The 13,002-nt window shown below is 33.4% G+C and overlaps 1 protein-coding gene across 1 annotated transcript in view; it reads left to right on the top strand.

Annotated features, from left to right (window-relative positions):
* The window catches only part of LOC140057300 (beta-1-syntrophin-like), a 38,283-nt gene that overhangs the window by 21,710 nt on the left and 3,571 nt on the right, over positions 1-13,002 (top strand). The window contains exon 3 of the mRNA XM_072102894.1: positions 7,225-7,370. Coding sequence (XP_071958995.1) covers positions 7,225-7,370 — 146 coding nt within the window. The remainder of the gene's footprint in view (positions 1-7,224; positions 7,371-13,002) is intronic.

Raw genomic sequence — 13,002 nt, forward strand, 5'->3', positions numbered from 1 at the left:
TGAACATACCCTTAAGCTTGACATCAGTGGATACAGTAGCTTGACATCAATTGTGTGAAATAGAAACCTACAATTTTATTTCTCATTCTGTGTCTGAACATACCCTTAAGCTTGACATCAGTGGATACAGTAGCTTGACATCAATTGTGTGAAATAGAAACCTACAATTTTATTTCTCATTCTGTGTCTGAACATACCCTTAAGCTTGACATCAGTGGATACAGTAGCTTGACATCAATTGTGTGAAATAGAAACCTACAATTTTATTTCTCATTCTGTGTCTGAACATACCCTTAAGCTTGACATCAGTGGATACAGTAGCTTGACATCAATTGTGTGAAATAGAAACCTACAATTTTATTTCTCATTCTGTGTCTGAACATACCCTTAAGCTTGACATCAGTGGATACAGTAGCTTGACATCAATTGTGTGAAATAGAAACCTACAATTTTATTTCTCATTCTGTGTCTGAACATACCCTTAAGCTTGACATCAGTGGATACGGTTGCTTGACAACAATTGTGTAAAGTATAAGCTATAAATTTCATTTCTCAGTCTGTGTCAAATCCCGAAGTATGAGTCTTGCAAAACATTGCACTTGAATCATCTTTAATACAGAATAGCTAAGATAAAAAGGTGATTAATTGAGATAAGATGTAGCTATAGCATCAACATGCTTCATTACACCATTGAGTTTAATACTCGTCAAGTGATCAAACCCAAATTGAATTCTCACCTCACTTGCGTGACTCTTGCATTCACGTTGTGAACATCAACAGCAATGTGACAAACACAGTTCACATATGGCTAGAATGTGATTAACTGTCATTTACAGTTACACTAATATGTTTATTATTATCATTTTCAAATCAATTTATAGTACATAAAAGAATTGAAATTTTATGTTTTTTTATTTTTTAGGAGAAAATTATAATTGCATAGGCAAATAAACAGTTTTTATTTAATTAAACAGAATTGATTTAATAATACAGTACTTTTTTCCGTCTTTTGAATACCAAATTTGAAGTTTAATTCCTTAATTTTGTACACATAATTTTGGGTTTTGTTGCGCCAATAAATGCAAAAAGAAATTACGTACTAAAGTAGAAGTACTCCCAGGTTTGTCCCCAATATTTATGGATGAATAGGCATGAGACTATCCTCTTGGTTGTATTGAAGTCAAGCCTCCAGAGTCAATGCAAGGGTATCCAGACAACCCCACTAAAATATAATAAATTAAAATATTAATTCATAATTTTCCTTTAAAATGGACCTGAAATGGAATTTCGATTTTCAAGAAATTCACACATGTTATTTAAATGTATCAAATTAACACAAACCCACACAAATAAAAACAAAATGTATAGTATTTTGAGTAAAAACGAAATTTTAAGATACCATGATAAATTAGCGAAAATTACTCACGCCATTGCAATATTCTATTTCAACGGCCGTCGGAAGCCTCTATATTCACGACGTCACATACATACGATGATATCGAGAGCGTGTATGCCGCCCGATAGTCAGTGAATGATCGACGGCCTGGAAAGATACGCGAAGCGTTGACACTAATACTAATTTATTCAATATCTAATGATGTTGAAATATAGGTCCCTAAAATGTACTTCGTTTGTTCTAAAACCCGAATTTAGAAGGCCTACCTCCCAAACCTTTACTAGGCCTAGGCCCCCAATCCAGAGCGCGGAGTCGATCCACCACCCACATCATGCGGCGAGGCTCCGTTTCATGTGTATCCAAGGACCAAGCGATATCAACAACTTGCTGCGCTCATTGTCAAGCCAAAGTAAAATATGAATAAAATTCGTTTTCGAACTGCCTGATTCGTGACAAATAAATTATCATCTCATATTACTAATTTAATTCTGCTAAACTAAAAACTAAAGAAACTAACAAATTTTAGCAGTATAAATTACGAACGATATACAAAATACACGAACGGAAAATATGGATACGCATCATTGCGCACGGAGCTGTATCCCGGACAATGTTGCCAGGCCAGAAAAAAACCGTTGATTTTTAGATTTTAAATCGTCATTTACTCGATGAATAACCGTTTATACGGTAATAATTTTATCTAAAAAAATTCTAAATACGTTTCTGCAAATGCACAAGCATTTTTTAGAAAATACTCCATAGATTTCAAGAGTTATAGCCAAAAAACTGCAAATTTTCCATTGGAGGGATAGGAATATATTCGCAAAGTGACGTCACCCGCGAATTTTTTTGATTTTCAAATGGGGCTTTCCCCAAAAGGGCCAATTTATATTTTGTAACAATATACATTCTAGCAACACCTAATAGCCCCCAAACATCATTCTAAAATGAAAAAAATCGAAAATCCATTTCAGGTCCATTTTAAAAATGTTGGGCACCAGAAAAAGTGAATGAGTGGCCGAGCGGTTAAGTCAGTGGAACTTGCTCCATGGTTCTGGTGGTAGAACAAGTCTTCTCGGATAAGGACTATAAACCGTAATTCCAGTGTACACATAGCTCATGTGCACTTTAAAAAACTTAGTACATCTTTCGAGACGAGTAGGGGGTTACCCCGGTGTACTAGTACACCACAGCCACTGTCACACACAGTCACTGTGCAATTGGGACTGGAACGTTTTTAGAGGTGTTTACCACCTGTTGGTCCCTATCCTTTACTAACAGTGTTAGTGAGAAGTTAAATATAAATTCTTATTTAAAAAATTAAAAAATGATCTTGACTGGTAGCGCCAATAAAACAAATTCAGAAATTGAATTGGTGACTAAATCGGTTCTTCTGTTACATTCTCAAAAAATTTCATCTGGTTTCAATGGATATTAAATAATTAAATGTTAACTTTTAGCTAAACCAGTTGACAAGTACTAACTTGATACGTTTTTATTTATCTTCTGTTACAGTTCCATACTGCTGCCTACATTTTAATGTACACTGTGTGCTTGCTCAAAGATGAAATCATATGAACAAACCTACAACAAATTAAACATTGATGGCGAATACATTCTAATCTAACCAACAAAAAAGAAAACAAAAAACAAGGCCATATACATGGCTGCAGTCGCGTGCTTAAGTTAATGTTTACCAACCGACCGACTGACATAGTAAGCTGTAGAGTCGTGTTGCACACGACTAAAATGATAAAACATTAACGGCAAAATACCTTTTAACCAACAAAAAATAAAACATTGACGGCCAAAATACATTTTTTGATCTATTTGAATACACCCTTTTTTTTCACTATAAGAAGTATTCATCCATCTCTAACACAATTACAGCTCTAAAAATTATTCACTGATATTCCTGTAAGCAGTCAAGCATGGTTCCCACTAGCGACGCAACCTACGCAACATAAGAAAATGCCCTTCCAATAATTGTGTTTTCCCCCGCCTACGTGAAATCAAACCTGCTTGCGCATCAACTATGACCTGGTTCAGCCTGCGTATTTGACTACGCGCTGTTTTCCAGTGTTCTTTTACCTTGCGTTGTTGCATGAAATCTAACCTTAGCGATGTTTTCAGCACTGTTGCGTCGTCGGTTCCCATCGATACGTCGCTACATTGCGTTCTAGTGCGAACCATGCTTTAGTTGTTCACTGCTATGCCTTTTCCCAAAATGTTGAGCATATCAAAACGAAAAAATCTGTCTATATGGGCCAACATTTAAAGGTATCAAAAATGTTATTGACTTCGTTGTCATTAACATTAAATACAGTTAATTTTATAAACAAACATACCCGTCCTTTTAAACACTGATTCTTTATGTGGTTGTTTATACTATATATTTTGGAGTAATCTAAATAATATTTTAGATCTCATAGAGTGTCCATTTTGCCTGCTCTGTTGGCAGCACTTCTAGAGATTTCTAGTTCTTATAGTACAGCCCTACCAAAGCTGAATGCCTTCACTTACCAAGAATTTTATTGACTTTGTTGTCAAATACAGTTAATTTTATAAATGTCTAGAGATTTCTAGTTCTTATAGTACAGTATGTCTATGGTTGGATATTGATCAATATAAATACTAACGTGGCAGAATTATTTTCCTCTTCTAAAAGTATGGATGCACAGTACAGTATGCAACTGATCAATGCAATTAATAATTACTATAATTAATCAACAATAGATGTGCATTCAAGCGTACTACAATTATACATACACAGTCTTTATTGTCTGGATAATTTATGCTTGAATGCTTTGCTTATGACAATTAATTGTTTTAATTTAACAATGTGTATCATACAATTGGTTTTACAGTTAGTATTGATAATATAATAGTAGTTAAGTTAGAATTCCTTTAGTTATCAATAGCAGGGAGTTGTTATTATTATTATTCTAATAACATTAACAACTCCCTGCCAATAGTACTATTAGTATGAATTATGAAATATTCAACATAGTTATATCAGGGAGTTGTAAACCTGGTTATATCTCCCTGGTTTTATTTATATATGACTCAAAAGTTTCTCTATATTTATCATATAACAATTTCAACTTATAATATATACTTAAAATATTATACAGTACTCTTTTTTATTTTCATGAGGAATTTCAATTTTAGAAAAAATGAATTATCTTTATTCTACTATCTAAAGAAATGTAAATAATTTCATGATAACAATTTTTTTTAAATCGTTTTATTTTGTACTGTAGGCATTTACGCTAATTGCGAGTGATGTGTGTGTATGTGAAAAGAGTCATTTTAATCCAATCATTCATTTATTGTTGTTTTTATGAACTGTGTAGTCAATAATGTTAATCGTATGAGTAAAACCTATAATTTTCTAATAGAAAAATCATTAATACACTTCTGAATGTTATATAATAACAGCTGCATTAGACATTAAAGACAGATTATATTGAACCGAATAATGATAAGTGACCATGATGATAATTAACGTAAAATTAGCAATAAGGACGTCATTGTTAAGATCTCAATAACATTCCCACACAATATCTTTGCTTTTTTTTTTTAAAGGGACAAATATTTTCACTATAATAATGTGAATACAGAAAATAAATTTAGGAAAATTGTATTTTATTGGTAAAAATCATAATCACACTGGAAGTAATGTGTTGTACTAAAATTGCTCTACAGAAACCATTGCCAAGAAACACAATTTTTCTTTTTTAAATACTACGTTTTTTACAAATAAAGCATCTATATCTCTATATTTCTTAATCCAAAGCAAAGGCAAATTACTGAAAAATAACAATGCTGTGGATATCAGTGGCTGGATCTCAATGGAGATACAAAATGACAATGCTGTGGGTATCAGTGGCTGGATCTCAATGGAGATACAAAATAACAATGCTGTGGGTATCAGTGGCTGGATCTCAATGGAGATACAAAATGACAATGCTGTGGATATCAGTGGCTGGATCTCAATGGAGATACAAAATAACAATGCTGTGGGTATCAGTGGCTGAATCTCAATGGAGATACAAAATAACAATGCTGTGGGTATCAGTGGCTGGATCTCAATGGAGATACAAAATGACAATGCTGTGGGTATCAGTGGCTGGATCTCAATGGAGATACAAAATAACAATGCTGTGGGTATCAGTGGCTGGATCTCAATGGAGATACAAAATGACAATGCTGTGGATATCAGTGGCTGGATCTCAATGGAGATACAAAATGACAATGCTGTGGGTATCAGTGGCTGAATCTCAATGGAGATACAAAATAACAATGCTGTGGGTATCAGTGGCTGAATCTCAATGGAGATACAAAATAACAATGCTGTGGGTATCAGTGGCTGAATCTCAATGGAGATACAAAATAACAATGCTGTGGGTATCAGTGGCTGAATCTCAATGGAGATACAAAATAACAATGCTGTGGGTGTCAGTGGCTGAATCTCAATGGAGATACAAAATAAAAATGTGCAGAGCTTTCAGGAAACACTAACCCTTCATCAGTGGAAGTGAGAGACAAAATTGAGAATATTAAGTCTAAAATACAGTATGGTTTTTACCAAAATCAATGGAAGAAGATGTTAATAAATCAATTCTTTCATCAGAATTAGAAACAAGCAAGCAGCTTTTCACATTGAAATGGACCTGAAATGGATTTTCGATTTTTTTCATTTTAGAATGATGTTTTGGGGGCTATTAGGTGTTGCTAGAATGTATATTGTTACAAAATATAAATTGGCCCTTTTGGGGAAAGCCCCATTTGAAAATCAAAAAAATTCGCGGGTGACGTCACTTTGCGAATATATTCCTATCCCTCCAATGGACAATTTGCAGTTTTTTGGCTATAACTCTTGAAATCTATGGAGTATTTTCTAAAAAATGCTTGTGCATTTGCAGAAACGTATTTAGAATTTTTTTAGATAAAATTATTACCGTATAAACGGTTATTCATCGAGTAAATGACGATTTAAAATCTTAAAATCAACGGTTTTTTTCTGGCAATACCGAAGTTGGCCTGGCAACGTTGTCCGGGATACAGCTCCGTGCGCAATGATGCGTATCCATATTTTCCGTTCGTGTATTTTGTATCGTTCGTAATTTATACTGCTAAAATGTGTTAGTTTCTTTAGTTTTTAGTTTAGCAGAATTAAATTAGTAATATGAGATATAATTTATTTGTCACGAATCAGGCAGTTCAAAAACGAATTTTATTCATATTTTACTTTGGCTTGACAATGAGCGCAGCAAGTTGTTGATATCGCTTTGGTCCTTGGATGATGCACATGAAACGGTGCCTCGCCGCATGATGTGGGTGGTAGATCGACTCCGCGCACTGGATTGGGGGCCTAGGCCTAGTAAAGGTTTGGGAGGTAGGCCTTCTAAATTCGGGTTTTAGAACAAACGAAGTACATTTTAGGGACCTATATTTCAACAACATTAGATATTGAATAAATTAGTATTAGTGTCAACGCTTCGCGTATCTTTCCAGGCCGTCGATCATTCACTGACTATCGGGCGGCATACACGCTCTCGATATCATCGTGTGTATATGTGACGTCGTGAATATAGAGGCTTCCGACGGCCGTTGAAATAGAATATTGCAATGGCGTGAGTAATTTTCGCTAATTTACCATGGTATCTTAAAATTTCGTTTTTACTCAAAATACTATACATTTTGTTTTTATTTGTATGGGTTTGTGTTAATTTGATACATTTAAATAACATGTGTGAATTTCTTGAAAATCGAAATTCCATTTCAGGTCCATTTTAACTAATGGCAATATTTGTTTTCTCCAGCAAAGTCAATCTGAACCAAGGGGTGGAGTATGGAAGGCAATCTTCATGGCAATTTCAGATGAAGATGTTCTTATGTACGACAATGTACCCTTCACAAAGGATGAGTGGCTGAAGCCTTACAGGTCCTTACCGTTAATATCAACAAGGTAATGTACAACATGTTACATTTGTGGTATCAAAACTTCGCAGGTAGACTTTCAGACATACCATCAATGTAAAAATAACTCCTTTAACCCCTATGTAACCATATGAGACTTTTTTGGTCAGAACAACGCATAAGATGCTTACCGTTGTGAACAAGATTGGTTAAAAGTGTGTAGGAGAAGTTTGGTAGGTTGTGAGAAGGTAACAATATTTTTTTTTAAATAGCGCTTATTGCACAATTTTTCTTCCCTGGTCGTTTTTTGGATGAAACACGTATGGAAAAATACTCCCATAATGCAGCTAGCAATCATTGCAAAGTTGTGTCTTGACCTAACCAGGTAGCCATCTATACACCTGGGTGGAGAGAGGCAAATGTAAGATTCTGACGATCAGTAATCCAACGTCCAACACATTTCACCATACGCCTTTAGACAGAGGGAATGGCAAGAACACAGTAAGTTCCACGGTTAAGTTCCACGGTTCCTGCATAACTTAATTATACAATTGTCAAGGGCATCAATTACAATATTTCCTTCAAATCATTATGATAGGTATTATAGTTTAATATTTATGCAAGGCTGTGTAATCTGTCAACTATTGGATAGGAAGCAGAAGATGTTAATGCTTAGATGGATCGGATCAAAATAAAATATATCTGAATGTTAATAATGTGCTCAAGCAAAAAATAATTTCTCTGCAAAGAATGCAGTCATCTGTAGTGCAATTTATATATTATTACTTTTAAAAATTAAATAAACAACTCGGGGACAAGTGGAACTTCCCATTGGATCTAATAATTGTGGGGGTTTTTCAGAAAGTCAAGTTGCCAGATGCATTTTAACTAAAGGACAACTTGACTGAGGACCATATTTTAACAACATATAGGGATGTACATATGATTTCAAAACCATCGCGAAATTAAGGATATCGCCGCACACGCTCGCTGTACAGCCGTCGCTGTAAATTGCTGTGACGTCACAGGCGCATCGCAAAATTTACGTAATGAGTGCAGCGATATCCTTAATCTCGCGATTGTTCTGAAATTATATGTAGGATTCCTAATACGTTGTAAAAATATGGTCCTCGGTCAAGTTGTCCTTTAAGAGTATCCAATAATCTAGAGCCTATAATAAGAAAGTTGAATGTAATTGCTACAGTACAGATTGTTAGTGCGAGGAATTTGTTTGTGGAAAACATTTTATGAATATTTGAGGATTTCGACTTACTGATTTCTTACAAGAATAATGAAAAGCGAAAACATGTACTACAAATGGAGAGAGGCATTATATACCAATAGATAAAAGTTTTGGTCCTCTCTCCTTCATCTTTTTTTTTGTGTAATGTATTATATGGACAATTGTCTGAAAAAAAAGTTGAATTGAAAATTACATGGAAACACATGCAATAATACATACTTTAAATTAAAATTTCTTTTTACATCTTTCTTTTCAAATGTTTACCATATTCTTGATGTTTACTTTTTTTTTATTTTACAAATAGAAGTTTTAACAAATGGAAAAGATATAGTTTAAATAATAAAAATCATTCATTCGTAGAATCTGTATTTCAATTTACTACTTGAATGAACTTTTGCTTTTTTATAATTGCCTTCAGCGCTTTAAGATTACTGTTAGTAAAAACAGTTTAAATCATTTAATAACCTTTTAAAGTTAAAAAAAAATTCCAATCCCTGACGTGAAACTAAAAAAGAAAATGTTAATTTGACCTTATAGTTTCTCATTCTCAAGTACATAAAAAATATGGGTATGGCTACTTCACTATCAATACTTTATCATAAAATGTTTACATTTTTAAACGGTTGAAATTAATCAGGCCTTGATACAAGATTGTTGGCATTTAAGGAATTACTTATCAAGAGATTATAGTATTTAAAGCTGATGTTATGAATCATCCCTCTCTCAGTCTCATCATGTGATCCTGTTTCTTGTGTGAGCAGTGATAACTGATGTATGCAATGGGAGGCCCGTGTTCATCCAGGTTAAGATATCAACGTCCTGCGACCCATTTCTGTTTAAATTCTGCTGAAATTTATGACTAATAATCTATATTCATCTAATAAAGTTATAAATGAAAACATCCTGACCTATTTCAGGTTCTTATAATGTGTGATTATTAATTTAATAGTCATGAATATCAATTAATGTTGAATGGCAGAGGTGGCAAAAGCATAGCCATTAAACATCTGCAAATTTGCAGCAAGCAAGCTTCATAAGAACATGTACTAGAGCGAGTCAAAAACAAAAGGTCCATCAGAAGTGCATGCATATGTAGTAAAGTGACGGACACCATACTAAAGGCAACTGGACAGGTTTGACTGGATGTACAGAGCTGTTTATTCCTCAATAAAACATAAATAATCATCAAGTCCATCTTACGGTATGGATGTATACAATCTACAGTAAGAAATGAAACACAGAAGACTTAAATTTCTCTTTAGAAATAGACAATATCTAACACCAAAATCTCTAAAATTGCTTGCCTCCTCACTTATTCAGTGTTATTATGACTGTTTACTGTATATGGTTCAAAATCTTAAAAACAAATTCCAAACATCCCAAAATAAGGATCAGATGTGTTTTAGGACTGGATCCTCGACCTCATGCCAGTAAACATGCCAGTCATCATCAAACATTTTAGAAATTAATTATGCCACCACTAGAAATGGTGTTTGTCCTAAAATTAAATTCTTTTTAGATAAAACCTATTATAAAGCTTGATCAAATACGTGGTAATGGTATGTACTGTACATGAAAAACCCAGTTCATTTTTCAAGACAATAAGGGGGCTGACCCCAGCGTACTCGTCCATATAACGTCGTGGCTGTATGGACATGACCCTTTTAGAAATGGAAAATTACATGACTCATTTAGCAAGGGGACATGACATGACACTTTTAGGAAGAGGACATGACATGACCCTTTTGAGAAGTGATCATGACCCATTTAGCTAGGGGACATGACCCTTTTAGGAAGGGGAAATAACATGACCCTCTTAATAAAGGGACATGACATGATGCTTTCAGGAAGGGAACATGACATGACCCTTTTAGAAAGGGGACATGACATGACCCTCTTAATAAAGGGACATGACATGACCCTTTTAGGAAGAGAAAAAAAGCAGTTATGATAGATAATGTTCTACAAACTTTAGGATTTCCTGGCAACCGCTTATAAAAGGCACTTTCTAATCATAAAGTAATCATTCTACAATATTCCATTCTCTAACGATGCAAACATTCTGTTGATGTTTTTGAAAATGTCTGCACTCTATTTTAAGTGAATGTAATTATGTAAAGTGAACATGCATCTATTAGTAAACGCATCAGATGCATACTGTTGCATTTTATGAGTTGGAATTTGGAATGTTATACATCAAAATGAAATTCCAATATTGACAAAGCTCAACAACAACTAATACATTAACTTTGCATTATCTTGTATGTAAAAGCATAAATTCTAAATGTCATTCTCTGTGTTTTTGTGGCTGCGATATTTCTTGGTTGTTTTAGCTCATTGTTAATCCTTGCGGGATGGTGTTGTGTGAGCCTAGCTTTCATCTTGGTTTGAATATCAAGTGGCTGGGGATTACAATGAACAGCTGATGTTGATCGTAATAAACGACTACATTTACAAAGGTTTGTCACTAACCTACATTAAGTTTCATTATTCAAAGGAAGTTACACATTCTGAATTCATTCTACAAAAGTACAGTAGTAAATACCAAAAGATCAAATAATTATTTTTTAGGATGAGAGTGTTAATGTTATTATGATAATTTTACAGTATTCTATATAATTGTCAAAACGTTTCTCAAGATGTTTAAATTTAAAGAAATTATAGCATCCTCCTAATTCTCCTGATATTTACTGTCATTTTCCCAAGTATCAGCATTATAAACATACAGTACTGTTCTTTAGGATTTAATGTGCAATCAGATGTTCTAAAAATAAACACAACATTTTATGATGAAACTGTCGGGAGAAATTATACAAAGCTATAGAAGATGATTAGATTCTCAACCATGCATACAATTGAACGAAACATAATAAATATGAAGCCTACAATATTCAAACTGTGTGTATATAGATAGGTATTCTATTCTTAAGCCTTGTCTACACTATCAAACTTTATGTGTCAAAAAAGTTTGATGTGCCTATATATGGTAGTGCTATGCTTAAATATGGTAGTGATATGACATCATCATGTCCATATATGGGCACATCACATTTTTTTGACACATAAAGTTTGATAGTGTAGACAACGCCTTACTTGGAATTAAGGACATTGTTATCATGAGATTCAGCCTGCCGTATTTATACAATAAACTATATTACTGTACTAAAGAGTAAGTAAGACTAGAGTAAGTTTATATTCAATGACATTTAGGACATTGTCAATGTCATGATGTTAACATAATATTATGATGAAAGATTGAATTGACAACATAATTGGTTTTCATTGCATCTGGGTCGATCTCCCTACTAAACCGCAACCGTAAATTATATCTTGAAATTTATTTTTAATAACATTTTCATGATATCTGTGTCATTTATTAAATTAGAGTACTATTGCCGGTACCAAATCGATTCCACAACATCTCCCCATAAAGCACACAAATGAATATCATAGTTTTCATTATAATTAATCGGCTAAGAAATCTGACTGATGTACAGTAATGTCAGTTACTGTACATGATTACCAGTTTCCTCAGTTTTTAATGTCTTACAAAGTGAGGGCAGTATTTTGTCAAGTACTGTTACAATTTTAACATAATACATAAACAGATAGATAATCTAACATTTCTGTATTTGTCATATTAATTAATTCTTTAATTTCATTATTTTTATTTCCTTTGATTTCATTATGTATCCATGCCATTTGATTGGTTACTTTAGTATAATTCTATTCAATTGTAAAAGTGATTTTAATGGTTTCTATTCAATGATAGTGTTATTTAATGGTTCTATTCAATGGTAAAAGTGATATTTAATGGTTCTATTCTACAAAGTTATATTTGATCCTAATCAATTGTAATAGTGGTATTTAATGATTCTATTCAATGGTAAAAAGTGGTATTTAATGGATCCATTCAATTGTAATAGTGGTATTTAATGATTCTATTCAATGGTAAAAAGTGGTATTTAATGGATCCATTCAATTGTAATAGTGGTATTTAATGATTCTATTCTGTTTGAACATAACTGATCTACTCTCCACGGCCAAAGCTGGAGCGTTGTCTTTAAATGGTGTAACCTTGAGTATAGCCTTTGACATCGATTCAAGATAGAAATATACCTATTGTTTTTTTTCCTAAAGTCCTTTGAATTCTTTTTATTCAATTCAGTTTCTTTGAAAACAGATTTAATTAATTATTTACAATAATCAAACCTTTTAATGATGTGTGGACGGTCTTAGAATCTAACGATCGATTTTTGTTTACAAAGTGCTAAATGTCAACGAACTGCATTAGGTGTTCATTTATTGGCTCAACTGTTCATTCTCATTAAATCATGATAAGTGTGCTCTTCGAGTTGCCTATGTGACAGGTATAACAGTCAGCACCTTTAGGGGACGTGAGATGACCGATTGATATTCAATAATGTTATCATCTACT

This window comes from Antedon mediterranea, chromosome 8, assembly GCF_964355755.1.
Source record: "Antedon mediterranea chromosome 8, ecAntMedi1.1, whole genome shotgun sequence".
In the NCBI taxonomy this organism is placed as follows: domain Eukaryota; kingdom Metazoa; phylum Echinodermata; class Crinoidea; order Comatulida; family Antedonidae; genus Antedon; species Antedon mediterranea.